At 38.0% G+C, this 26,796-nt stretch overlaps 2 protein-coding genes across 9 annotated transcripts; one reads left to right on the top strand and one right to left on the bottom strand.

Moving 5' to 3' along the window:
* Nucleotides 1-839: 839 nt before the first annotated feature.
* Nucleotides 840-3,968, top strand: LOC120793066 (B-cell receptor-associated protein 29-like). Its single transcript, XM_040132707.1, has 8 exons — nt 840-1,121; nt 1,639-1,740; nt 1,987-2,087; nt 2,185-2,332; nt 2,530-2,665; nt 2,985-3,081; nt 3,294-3,394; nt 3,486-3,968. The coding sequence occupies exons 2-8, from the start codon at nt 1,649-1,651 to the stop codon at nt 3,519-3,521; spliced, it is 711 nt and encodes a 236-aa protein (XP_039988641.1). The 5' UTR covers nt 840-1,121; nt 1,639-1,648; the 3' UTR covers nt 3,522-3,968.
* A 1,199-nt stretch (nt 3,969-5,167) lies between these two features.
* Nucleotides 5,168-26,796, bottom strand: LOC120793208 (solute carrier organic anion transporter family member 1C1-like). 8 transcript variants are annotated; one of them, XM_040133045.1, is made up of 18 exons: nt 26,706-26,794; nt 23,672-23,896; nt 23,170-23,560; nt 22,525-22,645; nt 17,598-17,778; nt 12,533-12,674; nt 11,470-11,602; nt 11,122-11,243; nt 10,881-11,027; nt 9,920-10,018; nt 9,103-9,351; nt 8,353-8,517; nt 7,514-7,709; nt 7,143-7,308; nt 6,829-7,013; nt 6,373-6,437; nt 6,148-6,265; nt 5,168-5,518 (listed from the first exon to the last, which is right to left on the bottom strand). In XM_040133045.1, the coding sequence occupies exons 5-18, from the start codon at nt 17,691-17,693 to the stop codon at nt 5,293-5,295; spliced, it is 2,109 nt and encodes a 702-aa protein (XP_039988979.1). In that variant the 5' UTR covers nt 17,694-17,778; nt 22,525-22,645; nt 23,170-23,560; nt 23,672-23,896; nt 26,706-26,794; the 3' UTR covers nt 5,168-5,292. The 8 variants fall into 8 exon arrangements, with proteins under 8 accessions (XP_039988979.1, XP_039988978.1, XP_039988980.1 ...); XM_040133044.1 differs by having other exon boundaries at nt 23,170-23,896; XM_040133046.1 differs by having other exon boundaries at nt 23,170-23,896; nt 26,716-26,770.

Raw genomic sequence — 26,796 nt, 5'->3', positions numbered from 1 at the left:
CTAAGATGGTGAGGAGAGGAGAGCAATCAAAGCGCATTCAGTTCTGCTACCGTCATTTGCCCGCTCTCAAAAAGCTATCACTGGGTGCAGCTGTAAACATTTTGCTCCTCAGCACTCCTGGGACATGCGGTCAAAGTGGATAGCAGCTATCAGTCTCTTTCAAAGATTTTTCAAGCTGAGTACAGTGCAGAGGGCAAAATTCACAGAACAGTCCAGGGAGCTGAATTAGGTCGAAAAACCTCATTATTTAAAAGGAGGAGTGTACTAAAAGCTATCTTCAAGAATTCCCTTAGTCGCTGTTGTTGTTTTGCAACACCCATGCAATTTATGTGTTTGTGAGCAAGCCAAGAGCTATTTTTGTTCCTTTTAAAAGGCACACAAAGAAGTCGAGTCTTTTTGTATAGAATGAGCTTTTGGAATGAGGCTATATCTGCTATTTCAGTGACAAATCTAAAACTGTTCCCTTTACTCATGCTGTTGCTCGTATGTGTACAAGCTTGACACATAAGGAATATTTGGATTGAATTTACTGCAATAATTGCAAAACATACAGGACCACCTCTTTCCAGCTCTGCGCAAAAGCTACTGTATATTATATCCTTAGTTTATATCGCCCCCTTGTGGACACGTGTTTGGTTTGTTTTGTGCACGAAATGCCCAGTCAGAAAAGTAAACATATCCAAAGAGATATTGAAAGGATAAGGTCCCCTTGTCTATTTCTGGAGTTTCGAGATAAATATCAAACATTATGTCTCAATCACTATTTAAAAAGACAGTGAGCGTCCCCTCCTCACATGACTATTTTAGTATCGTGACATGAAATGTGAGAAGGCACCAGCAAGCACATTTGCATGCGCACACACCAGGGAAAAAACTGGTCCACAAGTAAATAGACAAATCATGTATTAATTTCAGTAGACTGGATATAAAGCATTTGGCTAGTTTGAATGCTGTGTTCTTTAACAAACCCAAAGGGGCTGACCAATGAGGTCAACCGACCACCGGAGTTTTATTTAGGGCTGTAGGTCCTCTAATGCTCCCCAGCAGCTGTCGTGAATGTGTGTGAATACGTGTGTGCACGTCTGAACTTTCCAGTTCTTCTGATCATTCATCTTTGTCTGGTAAGCCAGTTACTCTATTTATTCTTTGGAACAAACTGACTCCCTCCCAGTCCTAAACAAAATGAGAACAACAGCCAGCGATACTTGTGCTGAATAGTTAGAATAGATTTAGAGGTAAAGTCTATAAATAGCAAAAGGCTATGAAGGGTTGCTGCAGATTTCCTGTTGTATGAAGTAGGCCTACAGAAATATTTGTGTGTGTGTGTTCAAAAAGTTATTCCACAATGTAAAACAGTAGCATATAGTACAGTTGTACATACAGTATATTTTAATAGGCAAAATAAGTAAGAATATAGTAAGAATATAGTAAGATTTTTGCATTTCCATTGAATTCCACTGCCCTTCGTTTGGTAAGAAAGATAATTTAATGTAATTATTATTAATTAATGGAAAAAAATTGTATGTCTGATAATAGAATAATATGTCTCAAAGTGTAAAGCTTTACATTACTTCATTTCTGGTTTGCTGGTCATACTACACATAGAGATAATAAAACTTGTGAATCTCCTCATGGAAGCCCAGTCACAATGACTCTCCAGTGGACAGCTGTGGCTTTCTTCCTCTATGGAGAGATAGCAGTCAACCTCATCCTGTGTATACCCTTCATATCAGCACGGAGGTAATGCAATTTAATACACAAACCCAAAACATATTCTTAAGTCCATCCAGCAACTCACGGTCAGCATCTCGTGCAGAAGCCCGTTTTTGAATCAATCAATCTGCGCAAGGGTTTGACTGTAAATAAGAAAACTGAAAGAGGCATTTCACACAAATCACCAGCAGAGTGCGTCCACATCCTTTCTAGGTAGATCTACTGTTTGTTATGACAGCTACACTCACAGTGTCCTTTTGACCTACTTTGTAGATGGCGTTTGGTTTTCAAGTGGGGAATATGGAACTGGTTATCACCATATTGGAACAAATTCTTCTTTACTATGATCATGGTCCTTATTGTTCTTTTCCTCGGTAAGCAATCTGCTGTGAGTCAGAGACAATCTGCTGCTCTTGTGTGTCCAGCCCAGGCGGCATCAGTCATGCTTCTGTCCTCCCCGCTCACCCTCAGATGCCCTTCGTCAGGTGCAGAAGTACTCGGGACCCGAGCCCATGCAAGATGCCAAAGCGAACCCCAATTTGTATGACCACGTCCACATGAAGCTGTTCAGAGCTCAGAGGAACCTCTACATATCTGGCTTCTCTCTCTTCCTCTGGCTGTTAGTGTTATTTCTTTCCACATTCATTCAGAATGACAGAAAAACGTGAACAAACATTGCCATACCATTCCACACATCTATCTACTTACCTATTCACCTTTTTACAGTTCACTTCAAGACAGGTCCTGTTCTGTCTTGTCCTGCCTTTATTTTTTTTTTACGGTTCTTGTCTTTCCTGTCCTGTGAACTCATCACAGCATCATGCGTCGGGTTGTCACCTTGCTAAACCAGGTTGCTGTCACATTGGAGAACAGTGCAGGCCTTCAGGCGCAGATGGACAGGGCTGTCAAAGCAGCCAACCAGCACCAGGAGGACAACCTGATGCTCAAACAAGTGAGAAATAGAGTTAATCAGAGCCTGATGACGAAACTAAAAGTTTTCTTTTGTCTAAATTAAGCCAGTTCATTTCATTTTTTCCCCTAATAGGCATTATCTACTGTAACATCATGTATTCTGTATCGAAAGGATAACATTTTGCATTTTTAAAGTGTTTGTGGGTCATGTCCACCTATTTAATATGCTTTAAGTAGTAATTCATACCGTAGTTTTCTGACAGTATGGTTTTATGATTTATATTTTGTATGTATTCTGTTGTCAGCTATCAAAATAAACAATTTAAGCCTGGTAATTAGAGATAATCCTTTGTGCTCAGGCTCTGCTGGATGAAGAAAAATCCGTGTCAGCAAAAAACCAGGGACTGAAGCTGGAGGTTGAGAAGCTGGCAGGTCAACTGAAGGCTGCAGAGGAGGGTGAGTAATCATCCCTGCCTTCCAATGGGATGCTCTGCAGTCATACATTTCAAAAGCAAAGATGTGTTCATACAAAAATGATTCATAAAGAGCATGGGCCACTTTCGGTCATTTCTTGCATACAGCTTTGGTATTATGAAAGAAGCTAATTTTTTAGGGGCATTGATGATATATAGAGCAGTTTATAGATATAAGACTGTTTGTGTTTGTAGCTGTGTGCAAATCTCATGCCGAAGTGGAAGCCATGAAGAGGCAGGCGAAAGGTCTGGCACAAGAGTATGACAGACTATTAAGGGAACACCATCAGCTCCAGGTAACACAAACACACAAAACATACGTGTGCATGCAAATACACAACCACAAATTTTTAACAAAGGATTTTTAATCCTTTACCTGATCCACAGAATCTCCAGAGTGCTGAAGACAAAAAGGATCAGTAACCACAGGAATACAGTGAGACTTTCGTTTCAGGTGTTGTTTCTCCTCTGTCTATGGAAGCCATTTCTTTTCTTTACACTAGAACTGTCTGCCATGTGCAATAGAACGCCAGAGGCCATATTTGTATTATCTTTTACAACTTTCATTTTCCTTTAAAGTCTTAACCGAGGCACATGTTTGAATTTGTAGGATAAAACAAACGATTGGCTACGGTTTATGGGATAAACACTAGCATTCAATGTTTTCAAATGCTGAAAGATCTTCTTACTACAATCTGTATTATGAATATGCATCGTGTCTTTTTGTAAGTTGCTCTAATAACTATTCAGTCTACAAATGAATGGAAAAAATGTCCTTAAATTACTTCAGGAGCTCATGCTTATTGCTAATACCATCCTCCTGTCAGCACATAATGAACAATGTATACATGCTGTATGGATTTAAGTTATCGCCAGTTATTTATGGCAGTCGTGAATGCTATATCGCTTCTTTGAGAATAATAATAAAGCATAATGGAATGTCTGTCACACGCGTCTCACATTTGTTTGGATTTATTTTAACCCTTAATCTAGAGAAAAAGCTGTGTCAGTCTTTTTAAAATTCAGTCAGAGGGGTGCACTTGACTTGATATGATGATTATCAACATCTTTTTAAACAGATGTTCGAATTCTTACAAATACTTTAAGTGATCTCTTTTTTTTGACTGGCACCTGCCTTTTAACTTTACAAAGCTTCCTTGAATGGTAGATCTTCCTTTAAACCTTAATATGTATAATGTAACACACTGATTTTAAGTTGTTGTTTTGTAATTTGTTGACAGTTTGGTTGGTATACGACAAAGGCATGAGCATTGAAAGTAAACAGATAAAACCCTTGATCGTTTATTCCTCACTGTCATGCTGAGATAAATCATGGAGTCACTGAAAAGGCTGACACCATTCTGACACAATATAGGATTACATTTTGAAAACAAAATGTAAAAAGTTACATAATGACGAGGCACACTGGTGGCTACATACATATACACTGTACTATCAGGTACAGTAGATGTGGCGGTGTTTTGTCAACCAATGCTGCAAAACTCTACTCTCAAAACTCTCAACTCAAGGTCTACTTACATACGTGTTCCGTAGCTGTTGACCATATCACACAGCACTCATCAGCAGAGTGAGATGTTTCATGAAACAGTAATCCTACTGCAGGAATGATTTCTGTTACAACTGTACAGGGAGCGATAGTTTACCCTCTGTAAGCCAACAGGATAATCTTTTCGTGGGCAGCTGTTCTTTTGTTGCCTCTAGCTTTGATCTGGTTGTTGACCTCATTCGTTCGCAGGTTCAAACACTTTGCCTTAGTGTAGCCATACTCACAGTTCTTCAAGCAGGTGTGCCAGAGAAACAGTCTACAGATCACTCTTCTGAAATGAAAGCAAAGCGATGAAAACAAGACTGGGATGATGCAGTTTAACCATCTTATTCAGGCACCTTAATATATGTTGAATCTGAAAAATGTACGTATATCAAGTTTAATCATAAAAACAAAGACCAACATAGAAAATACAGCACAATTACATTGTTTTTTCTACAAAAGTCTTCAATTCATGAAAAACACAAACACATAAATTTATACATTCCTGAAAGAGCATGTGTCGTTTATAAAATGAATCTTTGTCAAATACTGTATGTCTATGAAAAGTGTCCACAGTGTTTATTCCTGTATACATCTGAGGTGCTTCATGGAGCTGAGTCAGAAGAGAAGAGGTTGTGCTGCGGCTCATAAGCGAGTTTCTCCATCAGGACTGCAGTCCAAGGCCAGTATAAACTGCTCACAGTGTATGGAGCTGTTCTCCTCTTTCCGTAGTGATTCCAGCTCTGCACTCCCATTGGTCAGAGCATTCTTCTCCTCCCTCTTAATATGTCTTTTGAGTAGAGCAAAACCCAAAATACAAAAGAAGAAGGAGACTGTCCTCAAGCCCAGTGTGAGGGCCAGGTACACTATCCTGCAAAAAACAAAAAAAACAAAAAGTAGAAGTAAAATATTACTGTTAGGGTATAAATTAGAGAATAGTTTTTCAGCGAATATAACAGTCAAGCTACAAATCGCTGAGGGCAAGTCACAATTCAAATTTTTATGAGTCCAATTAAATCCAAGCTGTTTAAATAGTGTTTTTCTTCAGTCCATTTTAATTAAACTTTTATATGGAAAAATCTGGTTTTTGCTTCAAAAAACAAGTGCACACTTACGTAACTGGTAGGGCTGGGAATAAAAAAAATACTACCTTTCTAAGGTGACCAATACTATAGACTAACTATCAGCTAAGTGGTCTAGTTTAGCGCAGAGGGGAAGGTTTAGGTTTGCCTCCAGGTTTTCTGAATTAGGCTGGGGATAACATGGCCTTCCTTCTAGTACCACTCTTGTGGCAAAATTATGTTTTATACTCAATTTTTTTTACCATTAGTGGTAAGGATCTGAGTTTAGCCAAGTTTTCTCTCCTTTTCCAATACTGAATAATATTGCCAATGAGCCTTACAGCCTCACAGTGCTGCTAGTGTTGTTATAGACATTTTTTTCTGTGAACTCAAGAGTTTAAAAGACAACCTACTGGATATATAATACAGTTTTATGTACCTATAAGCCGAGGTGTTATATATTCTGCATGCTCCTCTTCCTCCACACATCTTGTATCCCCATTTGAGGCAGGTTGTATCGATTATGGCTCCAAAGTATATAGGGGCAGGTATTCCAGCTGTTGTACAATTTAAAATAAAATAACTGGTCACTTCACATAAACAGCAAATACAGGGTCCAAACTAAGCAGACACTAATGTACAGAATACCAAAGATGGTTCTCACCAAGTGTGCGAGTGGCCAATGTGTGGATTCCAAGTGCAAGAGATTTCAGCTCAGGTTTAATGCACCTATAAAAACAAGATTGAGACGTTAAAAAGAGACTCAAGTTTTCAACCTCAACACGTAACACCTAAAGAAAGACAATTATTTATTTTTTTACTGGAAGACTTAAAACACTATGAATGAGCATTATATTGATTAGATGCTTTAAGGTACAAAAGAAGAAATTCTTTAACGCAAACTTCTTTGTCTGACAGCTTTACTTATTTATGAAAATATCGCCATCTATGACACTGTATTATATGGAAGTGATACATTTTTTCTGATAACAGCAGGGGAGTGTAATCTGTCCTTGAATGACAAGATGACGCATTGGTTAAAAAAAAAAAACAGACTGCATCTGAAAATAGTCTAGTTTTTCTTTTTTCAAAAGAGCCCACAAGGAGGATGTCGACAGACCTGACGAGCAACACAAAGCCAGGTGTTCCCCCAAGAGAAATAATGAATGAGCTGAGGACAGACAGAGCCAGGAAGTATGGAAAGATTTTGTCACAGCTGTCCATGCGTGGACACTGGCCCAGAGTGACCGTCAGGTTGCCTGGTTGGGTATCGGCCAGCGCCACACACCTGCAATTTTCAAACACCTAACAAAGGAGAAAACAATGTATGTTGTGATATCAGTGATAGAGGACTTGCCCTTTAGTAAATTATTGTGTTTGTTAGCCAGCAGTTGTACTAAGAAATATAGACTTGTAATTAACACAGTGTCTGACCGTGTTTCTCCCTGAACCAGAGGAGGAGGTGCATCCAGCCAAGCATGGAGAGACGTAGGTGATCCCGTTCTCTCCACACACTGGATCCCACTCTCTACCTGAGCACAAGCAACCCGAATTACAGTCGGAGAAGAGAGACTGTTCCTGATAAGACAAGCCTCCCAATCTGCATGTGACAACATGAAGAAAATGCATATATTATTGACAGCTCATATGAAAAATAGATCATATAAAAAGCCTTGGCTTTTATTGTGCATGGAATATGAAAACAGACACAGAAAGGCAACACAAAACAAAAGGAACCCTAGGAAGTGTGTTAGCTGTAATGATTAATTGTAGAATTGACAGAAATATATACAGACATCACATACCCGGTGTATGAAGCAGTGATGCCTGCCACCTTTGAGTTCTCACAGCCCATGGCTAAGAAGAAGAGTGACAGGAAGTAGCCCAGCAGGGAGGTCCCAAAGGCAAATTTAGCTGCTGCCATGATACCCAGCTTGTACTTTTTCATGACCACCCCTCCAGAGAACATCCCCAGGGCCACAGCTGGGATGTTGATCATGCCTGGCCAAAGCGCAGAATACAACGCATTCTTAAACGGATAGAGGATCAGAAAATAACTTGTACAAGCAACATCAAGCACCAACGTCGTTCCCCAAAAGGGATCAAAGCCAGAACACTCATTCATATCAAAGCAGTCTTATTCATATTTCATGTAAAGTGAACTGAAGTCATGTCGTGAAAGATGAAGATGACTTTTGATGGTTGAGAGGATATGGAATGCAGTTCTCATCATTCAACACCCTATTCACTCATTCAGTTATGTGGATGAAAAGAGCAACGTTATTACACCTTTTCACTTTCATCATGTTGACCTAATAATTGGTCTCATCAATCTGTGCGCTTTTTCCACAAATGTCCAAGAGAATGTCCAACATTTGCTGTAAACCTGGTTGTCATCTTGCAGCTGCAGAGTTTACTTAAGAAGGATGTGGGAGTTGGAGCATAAAAAATTCATCCAAAGCTAGCTCATGAAACACTTATGACGACCATCCAGCTCACATCACTCAGCATCTCTAAATAATTTTCTTTCAGCAAATCAACATAGGTTGTTAACAAGCTTATAAGTCATCTGCAAAGATAAAATGACCATGCAAAAATCACACAACAAGGTAAACATTATGAATTATCGAAATAGTCTGCTTACCCATGAGAAAATTGGCTTTTGATGCTGACTGGCCATAGTGTTGCTCAATGTACTTGGGTTTGTAGGTGACCATCCCGATGAGAGAGTTGAACTGAATGATGGTCACGCATAAGTAGATGATGTACACAGGATTTCCAAGGAGACTCTTCAATGTGGGCACAAATTCTGTGTGGGGAAGTTTAAATGAATGAATACCGCTTCTTCAAACACATCTGAGAGTTTTGGGGAATTTTGATGCTTTTATTACAAACACTAGAGAAATGAGAGGAAATGAGAGAGAGATGCCCAGTTGGACTCAAACTGGGGCCTTGCAGTTCATGACCGGCATCTTACCCCGTAAACATCAGGAATGCCCATGCATTTTAACGGGTTTTAATAATTTATAGCTTACAATTACATTTATAACCAGCATGTGATGTTCAAAACTAGACCCACAAATTTGTTTAAAATGCCAAAACCCACAGACAGTATAATGAAATTGCCTGCAGACAAAGTCGTTCTTAGATCTGAAGGCAATTTAAATTCGTAGTAGGAAATAAAGTTCTTTTAAAAAAAAATCAGCTTGCATTGCATGGTAGACATGTGAGAATACTGCAGGTCTCTTGAGAAATTCATCACAGAAGAGTCAGTTGAAAAACATTGTGTATGCAGTAGTAGCAAAATTATTACATTCTTAAAGAGTCCATGGACTGAATACAGATTACAATGATGATCCTCTATATTCATTGCAAGCATTAATGTTTTTTGTACCCTTGGCCATCTGACGTAAATTAGTTGGCTCCTCAGGTCTGAACTTGTGCTCCATGACTGTGGAATCTTTGATGAACCTGGTTTGCTCTGGAGAGCAGCTGGTATCGTGTTTATCCACAGGCATCGGCAGTGACTTGGGCAGGAACCAGAAAGGAACAGCAGACATGAGAGTGATGGCACCAGCGATGAGGTAGCCCAGCCACCATGCCCCCACCCAGCGGGCATCACCAGGGGTGATAGTCACAGTCTCTGCGAAGAGATAAGACCGTCTCAGCACAGTATGTGGATTCATTTTCTTTCATTTATTTCTCAGAGTCATTTCCTCTAGATGCATTCTCTTTTTACATATATTCATTTCTAAGGCAAAGCAAGGCAAATTTATTTACAAAGTAAAGTTTATATACGGTGTTAGTTTCAAAATGTTTTACATACACTTAAACCTTAGGACTGTGGTAAATATTCAAAGGCAACATTTTATAACACAAGGAGATGTATCCTCAGTTGTATTGTTAAAAGTTTACAACAGCTACAAAGTGTTTGCTTCCCAATCAGATTATATTGTATCACATGATTTACCTTGTCCTAATTCAATGCCTCTTGGCAGGTGTGTTGTGTCTTGCGCAGCTTCAACACTGTCATGTACAACAACCAGTTTCCAAATCCAACTCTCCACACTGAAGTGTTGGTGCATTTTGTTATTGTGAACAAATGATAACCGACGATAAATCCTTGCCGAGCCCAAGAAGGTTTTTCTGTCAGTCAGAGTTTATTAATGAGTCGTAGTAAATCAGATGACAGCTGCCTGAGCCCTACTCACCCATGTCCACATAGCCAATGTCAACGTAGATTTTGGCACAAAGCGACCCCAGCAGGTACCCAAAGACAGGGCCAATGATCGATATTGTTTGGACACAACCTGTAATACACAACAAAGAAAGGCATATTTATTTAGCCACAATCAAAACCTACCTATTGGGTTTGGGCACAGTTCTGCAACAATTTATTTTTCAAGATTTGTTTCCTGCAGTAACACATCACATTATGTGGTGTACAGTCAATTTAAATAAAAAATTTTCAAAATATTATTTTAGAAAAAGCCTGAATGTGTTGAAATGTAGAACATGTGGGAAGCGAGATTAAGTTAGTCTCAATGAACTCATCTGACATCCTGCCAATATATACTGTACCCAAATACTGTGACTCTGGCTGAAGCAGCCTACTTCGCATGAGTCATTCATATTGCTACCATAGCACTGTTGTACTTTATATTCTCAAATGTTTTTTTTTGGTATGCACCTAGGACAAGAACAAATTTAAGATTTTTACTGTACACTTGTGAATGGTGGGACACTAATAAAATTGATCTGAATTGACTGTTACTCCGCTTGAAGGGTTGAAAATACCCAAAGAAGCATCAGAATGTTATTTATTGTGTCAAACAAAATAAATGTCGGTGAACATAAGACTGGTGAATTATCCTACTATTATTAAACATCAGCTTTATATGTGAAATGTATAATATATTACAATATATAGTGCACAATATATATTTAAAATATTCTGCACACTTCTGCAATAAGTTCTGGTAATAAATTTCTAAAAAATAATAGAACAAATAAATTATTTCCTGGTTGCCAGGATATGAAACATTGTCATTCTGATATAAGACTGTAAAGAAAATCCACTTCCTACATTAATTACTTTGAAAATTAAGCAACTTTAATCTTGGTACCTACGCTCCAAAATTACTATCATAAACAGTGAGTAAGGTGCATTACCAATATAGAGTGCAGCATTCTCAGACTGAGCGTAATCATCAATGTAGGAGATTCCCAAAGGCTGTACTGGAGTCTCTCCGATCCCACGCAGGACATTTCCCAGAAACACATAAATCCACATTGAAACACTGGACTCTCGCTCACAGCCTACAGTTAAAATGAAAAAAAGAAAAATGAGCTGAGGATTTATAATTCAAAGTCTCCCGACTAAGCACAGTAAGGATTCTACTACTTATCTAACCTCTAGAGGGCAGTATAGAGGGTCTGTCACCTGCCCTGATGGACTCAGGTGAGCTTGCTGGACATGGAGAGAGGTTATTGGTTGAATTCACTGAAGATCTAACTGATGTTTCGATCTTGTAGCTGCATACAAAATACCAATGTAACTGTTAAACAAGGGAAGGGAGAAAGCATCAGGTATTGTTAGATACTCACAATGTGAAGCACAGATACATACATCAGAGACTACATTTTCAAAGTCCAAGTGACACTGTCACTACACTGTGTTTACAGCTGCGCGAAGACTTAAATCAAAAAAATACATGGAGCAAATTTCTGAACTGCAATGCATGCATCCAGAGTTGCCTACCGGCCAATGATGAAGTGCGGCATGGCGATCAAGAAGGTTCCAAAAGACATCAAGATACATCCAATTGCTATGATCTTGGGTCGGTGGAGTTTGGCACCAAAATAGCTCACAAAGGCAATCACCAGCAAATTCCCTACAGGGTTGAGATGATCAGAAGAGGAGATGCAGACGAGTCAAAGGCATTAAATATGAGACCTGCTTCGGAGAAAATCTCAAATATAGTATTCTGTAAAGGATGTATACAGTGTTTATATGCATGAAAATGTCTTCTAATAAGATGAAATTAATTCTTTGAAATTAAAATCAGTCATCTAAATGATACATGTTTGACAAGTGTCAAACATGTATCTTCTGTAAAAACTGATTCTGATCTATATCTGCCTATGGAAAAACACTATGGAAGGATTTTTCTATGAGATGTGGGCTATTGTACTGGATTGATCAGTATGACAAGCAGTAGGATTCACTACCTTCAAGAGCAACTCATACAGGGAAAACCAGTCTTTACGTTCAGACAGCTATACCACACACACACCTTGCTTTAACCAAGGCTGTATTGGTGAACAGTCCACAGCTTTTTCATGACATGTATATTTCCTTCATCGTGACACTGGTCTGTATATCTGTCTTTCAACGCAAAGACCTTGAGGAATGCTGTGTGTCTTTGCTCTGTTTGGTCATTTTGAAAAAATTAAATTGACTGGACTAAGGGGGGCTCTATAATATTTGTGTATTGTGGCCTGTGTGTTTGCATGTCAAACACAACATCTCAGTCACTGCAAACTAGATGCTCACAAGATGGATGGGACAGATGTGCCTCAGCCCAACCGGAGAACTGTATAGGTTTTGATAAATGTCAGTATGAATATTCATACTGCTGTACGCATGCAATATTACATATTCCTCCTTCAGTGTTCACAGTCTATTGGGCAACAACACAAATCAATACAAAATTCGTCTATTCCAAGCCGACATACTGTAGCTTCAAATGGATTTTTCGTTCATTAGCAGTCAATAGCCAGAGTAAAAAGGCCCACACACGGAAATAAATGGCGAAACTCACCTACTTCAAAGCTCCCATCTATGATGCCGATCAGATAACTGGAGATGTCAAATCGCCTCTCTAGTTGTGTAATTGTGCTCTTCATGTAGCTGCCAGTTAAAGCCTTGGCAAAGTAGGCAAAGGACAAGGCTGCAAGGAACATCTGTAAAGATACAGAAGATATTAGACAGAACATTGTGTCAAACAAAACGGTCCTGAAATGCTTCTCCTCTCCATTTTAATGTAAAAAGAATATATCAACCTGTATTAGTATTCTTATCCTTATCATATAATTTTTGGTTGTGGTAGTAGTTCAGTAGTTCAAACATGTCACAATTTTTCCAATTTTAGGAAATAAAACAAAACAATGAAGTGCACAAAAAAGTGCATTAATTTAGCTGGGCACTAGCTTGTGATTTAGTGAATGTATTTCTCTAAGTGAGCGTGTGTATGTATGACGCGAATTTGCAGTGCAGATAAACCTTTGTAAAAGAAAAGCTGGCGATGTTCTGTTAAAGCTTGGGCCAGAGGGTGTATTGCGCTCCCTCCTCCTTTTGCTCAGCCACCTGTGGACGCTGACAGTCACTCACAAAGGGAGGATTAGAGAAGCCAATCACACTAGGTAACAGACACATCCAATGCACTATGAGCCGACAGACCAACCGACCCCCATCATAATTGGAAACAGGTGAGAGGTAACCAAAGCCTGCACTCTTAGGGATAAAAAATAGCCCAAGCTTGGTAGACACGCACGCGCCCGCGACCAACTCACACAGGCATTCTCTCGTTTTCACATATTTTTCAGTCAGCAGAATTTATTCTAATGTCATTTGAAAGCAACTATGAATCCACATACACCTGGTTTATGATAATGATTTTATTATAAATATCAATAACCTATTTTAAAGAGACATCTCTTCCGCTAATCCAAAATCACACAATTGTTGAGAATTGATTTTTTAAAAATGTTAAAAACAAAACATCAGCAGTTAACACATAATATACAAATTACTGCAATGACCTACTCAGTCACTTAATCTCTTTACAGTATATGACACATTACATTTTAATGCTAGGCAGTGTGCCCAATAAACGATGAACACTATTTCTGTTCTGGGTCAGATAGACACAGGATCAGAGAATCTGAGTGCTCTGTCTTTAATGTGTCTATGGGGCATGGTGTGAACATACGCAAGTGAAAATTCATTAATATTTAAAAAAAATAATAGAATTAGCAGTTAATCGAAAATGAACTCTTATCTTTACAGATACATGTGATAATGTTAATGCGCAACACTCTCTGAGTGGCAAAAAATGGTGAACGTATTAAAGGTAAGGTTGCAATTAATGGTTGTCTTTATTGCTTGATAACTAAGGTCAATTATTTATCAAGTTTGTTGCTGAATTATTATTATATTATTAATTATCGACTAATTAGACTATTTAGACTAATTAAACCATTAAAACAATTCAGGTCTAGTACAAAAGTACATAAGTCTGATGTTTCAGTCTTGCGATCGTTATAAGCTGCATTAACAGGTACAAATGAAGATACTTTAAACCATTAGTAATACGTAGTCTTACAACATCATTACAGTATTTTTACATCATTACTGTAATCTACCCTGATACTGAATAAAGTGTCAATGAGACATTCAGCATTTTCTGGTGAGGGACTCTATAGTATGTGAAAATCAGCTGCGGTAACAGACATACTTAACCAGAGATAGTTTGGTATCACCCGCATAATACTGAAAATTAATGCTATATTTTCAGATTGTGGCTCCAAGTGTAAACACAAATTATATAGTACATCGTGACGTATTAGGTCTTTGGACATACCACATGTAATATCAGTGCTCTGATACGGGTAGCCCGAAGAAATTGAGCCAGGCATAGTAATCCTGGGTCAAAAACCTGCTTGGAAATGCCAGTGAAGCCAAATCTTGCAGTGGTGCTACCACACACACCTTGGATTTCACACTTCGGCCCTGCACTCAGACTTTAAGTCATGTGAACTGTGACCCCACTTGTCTGACCTTTCCAAAACTCGTCCAATCAGAATACAGCTGAGCAAGAAGCTTAAAAACAGAGAGGTCTCTGAGTTTCCATAAGTGTGTAATGACTTTTTCTCAGCATTAATTTAACATTTCTTGTTTACAGATTATGTAAATGATTAGGTACTAGTGCAGAGCCAAGCTCTCAACACTATGTGCCCAACCAAGAGGGAAGTACACCGTAGAATACTTATCAAGTGTATACAGCCTATGAAACCAGGTGGTTCCAGATTCATCAGAAAATTTCCAAATTTGATAAACAATTATCTTCACTTTTTTTCTCTCTCTTTCTCACTTCCTCTGCAGCTGTAGTCTCCATTAACATGGCTTTGCTGAGTGAAAAATGAGAAGAAAGATACAGGCCAGAGTGGAAATAGACTTTGCTACAACCTCTAACAATCATGGAAAATAATAAATGAGAAATCTGTTAGGAGCCAAGAGGGACCAGTGGAGCTATAGCCATCACCAGGGTGGTCCGCACTTCTCAATATACGCAATATAAGTGCAAGCTTTGCTCTAATGTCAAGTGAATAATTACCATTCATACCACAGAAGATAATTGGATATACTGCTTCTGCTGGAATACTGAGGCACGATGGTTCTCATATGACTGCATTAATAATGTTGACTTGGTGTCATTATTTCTGCTGTAATTTAAAGGAACCTTCACTACTTTTTCAAACATGGACTGGGGAGGTATGTGAGGAACATCATCAAGTCATTTTTCAGATCTCTTCGTAAAACTTACTTTTACCAATGTTTTATATCCTTCTTGCTTCAACGTGACTATGGCATTAAAGGTGCTATATGTAAGTTTTTGTTGTCGCTACTCAGCCATCTTTAGCATTAACAGCAGTTTACTTACCAGTCTTGATCTGTCAGTGCAGCATCAAACTTTATTCCTTTACTTGCCAAGTGTTGTCATATTGGCATATTCTAACATCTTGTTTTGTAAAAGCAACGATGGCTGAAGCTCTTGGTAAGTAAACAGCTGTTAATGCTAACGTTGGCCAAGTAGCAATAGCAAAAACGTACATGTAGTACCTTTAACTTTGCTATTGCCAACGATGCATTTATCCATCCATTATCTGTGTCTATTATGATTAATTTTTATGTTACTCTATGTTACACTATGATCATGTTTTGAATCTATTTTGCACCAAATTTGTACTAATTGTGAGGCACTTTGTAACTTTGATTAGAAGGAACTTCTAAACAATAAACTCCTTAAAAGCCCTTGTTAGTTTTATTTTAGTTTTCAAAGTGTGGTTTTACAACCTTTAATACAACAGATATAATTAGGAACTAATATATACTAAATTTAGATTGCAATTAATAAAGTCGCTTCAATGTAATGGCCAGAATAGTCATCACCTTGTGAATTCCACTGATTTGATAGATAATATTTTACTCCTTAGATTCTGAAAATTAAAGTTTTGGAACATGTCTTATTGTCACATATACTTCAATATTTTTCACTGTGGTAAGAAAAAAAAAAACCCCACAAGAGTCTTGCTGTGATAAAAGTGTAATTCTTTCTGATAATATTACAATTTCAAACCAGAACAAGAGAAATTAAACACCTTTCAACAAGCATCTAAAATGCTGAGAATGCTGCAACAACAATTTGACATCTTCTGTTAACTCACAATATTTGCATGTGAAATAACACGCATACACATTATGTAGAATAATCCAAATTTTGGCTAAGCGAGCATAAAGCGGCAGACAAAAAATGGTTCTCTAGATAAACAAGTGAATGCTGTATCAAAAGCACCACAATGAGTGGTCCACTGTAGGATTATCACACAGAAGGAAAAAACACACATGAACAAAAAACGCAGCATGACTGGAATTCCTTATTATTGTTGCTTGTAGCTGAAGTATTTTACTAAGCAGCTTTTTAATTATTGTCCAATGTGCTTCTTAATCCAATAAAGTGGTACAGACCCTCCCTTCTGACCTCTTTTACTTAATCACAAACTTTGTCTAAAGAATTTTTCACAGCGACTTAACACCCAGTCCAAAGGGCATAGAGAGCCGCTGCACTCAACACCTTGCATGGTCATCAATTAGGCCTAACAGAACGTTCAGTGGGTGTTCAAACATTCATGGATTTACATCAATATATACGAACGACGCCTTAAATGGTTCTATTCAGCTAGTCATCCGTAGAAAATCTCCTTTTTAAACGACCTGGCTTAAGAAATCATGGTACAGCAGAGGTGCTATATTTTATTTTATATTATTTTATATTATATTATATTATATTATATTATATTATATTATATATATATATATATATATATATATATATATATATATATATATATATTACATAGATACACATATACACATATACAAACACACACACACAATTATATATATACTCTATATATTCTGTACATGTTGTACATGAAACAAAAAACACACACAGGAGGGTGCATTCACCAACACGCGTGCTCTGTATCTCAGGTTCTTACACACATGTAATTCCAGTCATAATTCCGTCCACCCTCTAGGCCAGTCAGATGACTTTGAAAATGACAGACATGTGGGCCCCCTGTCCTTTGAGGCTGAAACACTTCATACATGTTCACATCACCATTCTCTGGTATACGCTGTCCCCCATTGGCCTGAGTAACTATTTCTGTAGTTTTATTTCCCTCTTTGCTATTTCAAAGCTGGATTTTTGCATGGTCAAAAGTGTTTCCAAGTTGCATATACGTTCATAACATTTTTTCAAATGTTGGCAACTTGTACTGTCTTTACACAAACCATGAAAACAAATTGAGTTCATGGTCACGTTTTTCATCATACTATTAGGAAAACCCATTTACAGTATGCCAAAGTTTTGAATAAACTGGTCCTCAACAAAGTTGAACCTGAACTCAAGACTTGTATCTCCGTACACAGAAAATTGTTGTTATGTCATACAATCAGGTACTGTCTCACACGACTTTATATGGTTTGGCTAAAGGTCAAAGGGCTTGTCAGTGGGGAGCTAGTTTTTCCACAAAGTACAATACCTTCAGGTTGGGGTGGCAGGAGTTCTTCACTGCAGAGGAGATAGGGTTGTTGTCTAGAGTCCAGCTGCCTGTGGCTGTGTCATCGATTTTCTTCATTGCAGTCAACTACTGTACGTTGCCTGAGCTGTGGCTTCTCTTCAGATGATTTACTATGGCTGATGTACTATGTTGTCATTCACACCTGTTGGAAGGAATTGTGATTTATAGATCAGCAAAGATATGTGGACTCCATAACAATCATTGTATTCATCTAAGACAGTGAGTGATTATAGGTCTAGGTTTTAGGAATAGCATGTTCCTTGGTGTAAAATAAGATTAAAAAACATAGAATAAAGGTCAATATCATTTTTATCTCTGTGCACTCACAACAGATAGTTCTAAGATGAGTATAGCATAGCTTGAAACAAGCTACGCTGGCTCCATCAACTCATATATGCAAACTGTATCTTGTGTATTTTACAGACTGTACAAAGCAGTTATCTTTAGAAGTGGAGCTATTTATTGTGCTGATGAACGTTTGGGTACAGTGACTGCACATAGCATCTACCAAGTCTTGTCCACATCATGAAGTTGCTGGATTTGCACAATGTCAAACCTCTGAACAAAATTCTGCTGATTCTGTGCTAGTAACTAGCATGATAGCTATTCAATATGTAAATACAGACAATTTTACAGCGGTTGGAAGGCACATTTTCCTCTTTTGCTAAAACCTTAGGTTAGCAATTAGCTGTTTCCCACTGCTTTAAATCTTTCGGCTAAATGTGGCTAACCACTTCCTTGACCAATATGAACGTGGCATTGACAAGCAGCCTCTGTTCCCCTGAATGACCAAGTAATCCTTTGAATTGAAAATGACTTGTGCTAATGATTCAAATGAATTACTGGTGCACTGATACTACACCCATACTAATAAACTCCCCTGACAATTTCAGTATGTATAAATGTATGTGTTTATTGTTTTCTTAGCTGTGGTTATAAGCTCTGTTAACTGTAAGCATGACGATCAAAATTCCTTAAATTACTGTAAGTAGTAATTTTCCCTGGACAAAAAGATCCCTGTAACCCTGGTAACAAGTGGGTAGAGACGATGAATGAGTGACATCACAAAATCTCACTTGATTCAAGCACAGCAAACACAACTGCCAGTTGATAGTTTTCAAAACAGAATACAAATATCCTTTAATGCAAGGCCAAACAGAAGAGCAAAACTTTTCATTCTCTTAAACATCAGTGATATGATTGCAGATGATGATTCCATGAGGTGAGAAATGCACAGTGTTCTTACTAGAGGTTAAGCAAATGTCATGCCATCTTGACTGTATTCACGCCAAATTTAACATATATGTCAGTTATGCCCATATTAACAACACGCAGCGCACTCACGAACATACTGGGAAATGCAAACAAGCCTTAAGCAGACTTAACAAGTCAATGGGCAGTTCAGCAAATACACGAGCTACTTCATACTGAAGAAGAAACTGATCACCACTGATGGTGAAGAATCCAAGTGACAAAGAGAGAAAGAAAAACATAAGAAAACAGGCCAGTGTTTTCAGAGTTAGTGAAAACATGATGGCAGTAAAAATGGATTTGGTAGACTTCAATCAGAGCGAGAAAATCTCAGTTTGAAGAAGCTCTTTGAAGATCAGAGCTTGTAGAAAAAGTAAAAAGTGCACATGCACACTAAGACCTTTTTTTTTTTTTTTTTTTAGAAAAGTAAGGTTAACGTTGACAAGTATCATAGAACTCGAAGATTGACAGAAATATCTTAAGTACTAATTCAATGAAGACTACAGTGGTATGATCGGGCTGTAAATCATTGTGTTTCATGAGAAATCTGGAGTCAGACAGGTTTGCTTCAGGAGTTCTGCTGAACTTGGCAAGTGCTTCTTTTTTTCTTTTTGCAATTGTAATTGTTATAGCATAATAATATCCCATGTAGGATTCACTTTTTTGCAAGTGTGATCGGACTAACAATGGGAAAGCAAATAGGTTTCAGGAAAAATGCAAATACACTGCAAAATGTAGGGGTATAAAATCTTCTAAATAGAATTGCAGACCAGGAAGGAAATGAATGTCAGCATGAACAAGAAAGAGAGATGTTTCAGTAACCAAAAGACAACTGATATTTGCGTTAAGTCCGTTCAGTTTGGTGTTTAGAAAGATATAGAAACAGAAAGAGCTGAGCAGTGCAATGAGCAGAGCTGTGACACTGTTTAAAAGGCAGACTGCTTTGTCAGTGGCATGACAACTCCCTATGGATCCCTCCTCCTTGCACCAAACCAAAGCATGGCTTTGAACTCTGCAAGAAAAGGAAATGTAGCTGGAGCTGATGACATTAAAGCTTTTGTGCTCATTTAACACTGATAGACATGAAGTAGAACAGCATTTTAGGACAGCAAGACTATACTAAATACTACTCATATGAAGTTGTGGTCTCCTCTAAAACTTCCTGTTTCTTCATGACAAGATGCACTCTTGGGTATCGCCTTCTTTAATTTTTTTGCTGACAAACTGATATAACGTACCCTATACAGTGCCCTATATACGTATTTAATGAATAGCCGTTTGTAATTATTGAAAGTGAATCTCTGTCCTTTGAAAGCAGTGACTGACTTCCTGATCAAGATTCCTGACAGTAATCCACAGGTGCTTGGCTGCTGCAGAAAATGGCCTTTAGGCTTAAAATCACAGGGCTGCATGAGAAAATCAGCGTATTTTTTTAGGGGAACAAACCCTGTGAAACCCACTGATTCAGATTTATGTCAAACAAACTATGATATTTTATACACCAAAAAAAAAAAAAAAAGAAAGAAAGAAAGAAAAAAAGGGAGTAAACTTGTGCTGAGTTGAAAGAAAATTCTACGCAATATTCTCTGCCTAGGAATAAACGTAGCAACAATCACGTTATCTCTGTTGACTTAGTGGTGATACCCCTTGCATTCAGGTTAATTAATCAATGCATATTGAGTAACGAGATCAGCTTTCTCTGGATTCTGCAAATCCCCTTGTTTTCAGCGGACAGCTCCGTGCACTGCACCGGTTAAGTGATGCAGAGTTGATGCTTCACTGACAGCGGGATGTTTTCGGTCTGTCCCTTGAATCCGCAATGATCTGAAATCATAAGGCAGCTACTTCACTAGATTCCAGCCTTCAAAATAACCACACCGTCAAAAAACGCACGATTCTTGTCAACGACAGTGAATCTTTACTAAAAAGAAAATCATGATACTTACCCAACTCGGAGCTTCAAACCTTTCCCTTCATAAGTGTCTCTGACTTTTTATTTAAGAATTAAAAAAGAAAAAAAACTGGATGCAAGGGGGAAATATCCCGTTGTTTCACTAAAAAGCCTCAGCCGCATAAAACGACCCTGTTCCCGTCAGGTCTTTTGCTCGTACCCTACACGGCAGCGGAGAGCGGCGTTTCAGCGGAAACGACAGGTTGGACACTGAGCACCGTGCTCACGGTGGAGCACACGTGATGCGCGACAGCGAGCTGTGATTTGCACTTGCCAAACCATATCCCACCTTTCACTCAGCCCTTTAAAAGCTGACATCGCCGAACTGCTACTGCAAACATCTGCAGTGTGTCGGGTACATTTACAACACCGAGCCAGGATTCACATTTCTGTCGTGAATAACTAAACGATTAGGCCTGCAGCGTGTTATGGCTGTAAGTTGCCAGAAGTACTGTCGATCTGCTTTTCCTGTCTTTTTTGCTCGAACCACATGCGGGGATAAGTTGTTCCCCTGTGTCTCTCTCAGTATGTAGTGTTTACAGCTTTCACGGATGGCTCAGTTAATAAAAAAATATTCTAAGCAAAGCCATATCCAGAGGTGTCAAGATTTACCATGGGGAAACTGTGCTAGAGTAAAAGTAAAATTACTTGTGTAAAAATCCAGTCAAACAAACTTATCTAATATTTACTTTGAGTAGAAGTTACTTAGTTACTTTTTTAAAATGCATGTATATAACGTTATTTTTAATTTCAGATCACTTTTATAAAATATAGTGCATAAACAAATTAAACTAAAATGGAAATAAACATTGCATTCATATGTTTAAAATGAATAATAAAAGAAACAGATTAAAAGGTAAACATGATGTAAAATAGAGTATAGTAACAAATTAAAATCAAATATGTCAATGTGTGACCACATTAATAAAGTTTTTGCAAGCACTAGCAATGAATGAAGTCAGGACGTAGAATGAGGAAAAGACTGGTATCCCAGGACTTTGCGGTGGACACCCGTTCTGCACAGCTGAACAGACGCTCACGGGCAGCAGGGGCAGGCAGGCCAGTGTGGAGTTTTAGGGACAGTTTGTTGGTGTAGGGAAATTAGTTTAGTAGATCCATTTTGTCTGAGACACACACAAGATACCCGTCGAGCTCCCCTGTACTCTGTGACCTTCTGGATTTAATTGAGAAGAAATCATCTTCATTCTATGAATGCTGCCTAACGTCATCCTGTGCCATTTGTTCAAGGAGAGTTTTCATGTAGGCTAAACCTTTATAAGAATAAATAAACACAAAACATCAACATATTGTACTGAACAGCTGTGACACATACAGGGACTTATGTTGCAACATAATTCTTCATAGACCTAGCATCACAACAGCAAAAAAGTTTCCCTCATAGTACTTCTGTAGACAAAATCATGATGCAGGGATGCAAAGCAATGCAGGGTCTTAGCATTGTATAAAGGCGCAAGTGGTCAATATGTTGACACAACTAATACCTTTTGTTGCCACTGTTTTATTATTATTAGAAATACTATTAAGAGGATATACCACAAGTTCTTGTTTGTCTACAGCCAGTTCAAATTTGATGATATATACCAATATCATATCAACAGGAAAATTTGCCAATATATCTACACATCGATGCCTACTCTTGCATGCCTACTGTTAACGTGGATATACCTGCCTCTGTGACATCAGCTTTCTCAGTACAAGTGGCGTTGAACTCTGGAAGAAGGACTGCTGCAGCTATTAGCTCAGGATTTTCCATCATGGAGGAAGCTTCCATTCTTCTGAGTTTAGCCTGTAGGTGGAATTGCACAGGAAGTAGCCATCTCACGCGTGTGTTTGTCACAGAAGGATGTTTAAAGCCTTCACCACAGGCTTCATGGTGATACAATCCTTGGTCAAGTGGGCTATTTCAGCTGGTCTCAGCCTGTACAGCACAAAGCACGTTAATGTATGTTTGCAGGATTCCTTTAATATGAAAATTTACAGTGAGTAAAAGACAGTAGGAACACGTGCTTTATTCAAGACACTGATGCAACATGGGCAATTAACACCTGCCATCAACCAAAACCAGGTGATTTTATGCAGAGGCCAGTAAAATAGTTCAGTTCACTACTATATTTAGCATCTGATCTTAATGAGGTTGGTAAAAAAAAGGCAGTTAATTTTGCAGCTTGCATAAACAGTCCAGGTGAAACAAATTTAAGGCCAATATTCCCTGTTGATGTCACCATTTAACATCCTGGTAGTTATTAAAGGGAAATACAGATGAAGGGTACAGGGATCAGTTTAAAGAAGAAATTTTAAATCATTACTCACAAAGTCGCACTGAACTTTTCACAGACATTCCTAATGGCTTCTTCTCCCTCCTGTTGCAAGATATGTAAGATTTTGACAGGTGGGCTGCACATCTTTGATGTGGAGGGGGTTGGTATTCAATACCATTAGTCTTCTTTCGAGCAGCTAACTGTGTCCTGGTAGTCTGCTTAGGGCTCTTCAGAGTAATCCTGATCCAACTCTGCTTCCTCAGACTGGCCCTGATTACCAAGAACACTGAATGCTTTAGAAAACTTTGAACCTCGGTCGGTTGTGGTTCACCACCTTCCGTCTTATCTTGTACTGTGGGTGAGTGCTAGAACATCAAAGTTGTGGGACCCTCTCAACCTCTTGCAGGCAGGTGCAGCAGATCTTCTTTCCAATGTTTCTTCATCTGTCCAGTGTGCAGTGATGCCAATATAACTTCTGTGCTGTGCTGTCGAACTAACAGTGGCGGTGACACCATAGCTGACTCCATTAAAATGTGATAAAAATCAAAATTTACCTTCATTTGAGTGGCAGCTTCCTTGTTTCGAAGAATAGGTCAAAAAATGACCCTGCATTGGGCATTGACAAAAGATTTTTGAATGCAGGTTCTTCAACTATAGAAAATGGATGAAGACTCTCACAAATAAAGTTGATCATAAGCTTGTCAACTGGGGTTCACCAGGGTTCACTTCCGTGCGGCTACAGGGTCAGTGTAGACCTTCAGATTTATTGCATGTTTCCTCTGTAAAAAAAAAAAAGGTTTACATCAGTTTCTTGCTTACAGATATGCCTGAAGATAAAGTTACAAACTGTTTGAAAGGATACTCATTAAGTCGTAGTATTTACATTACAAACAACTGATCCCATCCCATTTTTATACTGTAATTTATAAACACGGTACACGAAGGGTGCACATATAACTTTCATTTAGTCTGATCATACATTACTGACTGAAAGATACTGAGCAACATCATCATGCCACCTCAACTGACAGCCAAACTGACAGATTTTTGTACCGGTCCTCTTCAGAATATGAATGATAATGGAAGAAAACAGTGAATTAGTTTTGCTATTTTGTATTAACTTACACACTAAAAAACGTAGAAAGCCCATGTTACAACAGGAACATTTTTTTCCCATCATTTATACTACTACACAGCAAAACCCCTATCAGGTCTGAGATCAAATAAACATACCATTAAGTGAGCCAGAATGGTAGTGGTAATGGTATAGATTAAGCTTAAGTAAGCAAAAGTAGCGAGCTAACGTTTGCTAGACCACCAGGTTTCCACAAACAGAGGACATTAATGATTTACTAGCAATACCCTGTGAACCATCATCAGCAAAGCTACTGGCTCTTATCAAGGATAAACCTGAAAGTTACTGGCTACAGTTCAGTTAAAGTAAAACACCTAAAAAATAAACATTGTTAAGTAAAAGCAAAATTACAGTTTTTATAAAATACTCAAAAAAGTAGCACACAAATAATCAAATTTGTTACCTTAATGAGAGTAATTGTAATTTGTTACTTCCATCCCTGACCATATCCTGCAGATCGCTCACACACACAATAAGGAAACATGTAAACTTAGGAAATATGACACTTCACACACTTCATGTTTGTGTCTTTACTAATATATATATATAAAACATAGTGGGAATATGTGTGTCTTAAAGGCACTATTGTTCATGGTAAACTAAGATGAATGGGATTGACACAAAGTCAAGTCCAATTTTATTTGCTTTTTTAACAAGTCCCAAAACTGTGCTTGGTGGAAAACAATGGAATTTGAAATGTGTTAGCAGTCTCAAGTCCAAGACTGAACTAACATCATCTAACTGCAGTCAGCTTCATTAAAATCAGTCATCAAGGCACCAAAAATGGGCCCACGAATAGCAAAGACTCAAGTAGACTTCAATATGGAGTTCAGTTCTTTGCCTGATAACTAAATTAGACAATTCACCGAACTTGTCTTGAACCAAGAAAGTCATGGAAAAAAAGCTGACAAATGAAAGGGTGCATTACAGCACACAATGTGAATTAAAGTTTAGATTGATGGTTATTTTAAAAAGAGAATTTTGTATACGTGCATTTCCTCAACTAACCTCAAAGCAATTTTGATAAAAGTAAGACATATTAAAAGAAAAGAAATTTTTTATTATTTTTTTTTAAAACCCCACATAAACAAAAAAGTACCAATGCACCTTCAGTGCTTGCCCCTCCCCCCAAACTGAAATGCATCGTTAGATAAGGTCATACAATAATTCCCCTGTTGAGCTTACTGACACACCAGGTGGTCAAATCTCATCTCTCAAGTTTCTCTGTTGCCATGGGGATAACTGGTCTCCATACAGTTGTTATGAACATGTCCACACAGCTCTCTGTGGCTTCAGGGGTAGGTTTACATAACACAAGCACCCAAAATGAGATATAGAATTGGCTGAAGTACTAAAAATGCTCTATAATAATAATCTGCCTCTGATATATTTTAATATGTTTCCAGGGCCTAAAGCTACAGCAAGGTAGGGATGACACTTCTATGCTTTGTGCTTGATAATTGCTTCACAAAACTGGTATACACTAAATGAACAAACATATTTTTTAAATCAATGAGAATCTCCTACTGGAGACACACAAGCAGGCCTACTGTCAAAACTCTAACCTTAATAAAAGTGACCATAGATGAAATTTTTTGATTATTAGGGGGCAATATCATTAAAATCTTATATCACTGTACAGGTAGTTCTAGATCGCAAATATTTTTATTGTGATATGGTACATTTTCTAGAAAATCAGGTATTTATGGATAAAATAACCACAAAGGATTTAATGTTTTTGGCAAATCAAGCAAATTAAATACCTAACAAATCAACAACGATATGGCAATATCTGATGATAGGCAATGATCTCACAGTGTGTATTATCATACTGCCCAATCCAAACTGTGATACAACCATATCTGCCTTGTAAATTATCTATTTTACGTTCTCTTTTGATAATAAAAACCTAATTTAAACCTTACATTTTGTGGTTGTGAGATGATACAGGAGAATAGTGTTAATGTAGACGGAGAACATTTCCTATAGCTAATCAGCATCTGCTCAAGCTGATCAATAGTCCCTATACACACGTTAATTTGATGCTGGCATTAAAGAGTAATGATCAAATATCTTAAGGAAACGTTCACACGTCTGAATGAATAGTCAGAAAATGCAGCTGCTAGTTTCCACCACAAATCTTCAACAACCAGGATCAGAGACAAGTGTTTTTGTGACCAACCAGCTATATCTAGACGCTTTGTAAGGTCACTTTATGTGGTGCCTATAGTTTTATGTTATCCTGAATAGCTATCCACATATCAGCTACTGTTACATTACTATGCAGGGCATACGATGCAGACAGGCTAACGTACACCACCGTTAGTTTGATTAAAAAAAACCGTAACGTTTGTTTGTCCTTCTGATGTAAGATAGAAATTACTGACATTACACAGCTTTTTGTGAAAGTTAATTTACAAGCCAAACTCTGCTGGTCAAGTGACAGAACTTACCGCTTCTTACCGGGCTGAAAAACATCCTCTGCGGAACGATAAAAACGACTGTGACTTGTTTTCACTTATTTTCCAAGTAGCAATGTTACCG

This window comes from Xiphias gladius, chromosome 8, assembly GCF_016859285.1.
Source record: "Xiphias gladius isolate SHS-SW01 ecotype Sanya breed wild chromosome 8, ASM1685928v1, whole genome shotgun sequence".
In the NCBI taxonomy this organism is placed as follows: Eukaryota; Metazoa; Chordata; class Actinopteri; order Istiophoriformes; family Xiphiidae; genus Xiphias; species Xiphias gladius.
Note: the sequence above shows the minus strand (reverse complement) of the source record. Positions and strands in the feature narration are given on the sequence as shown.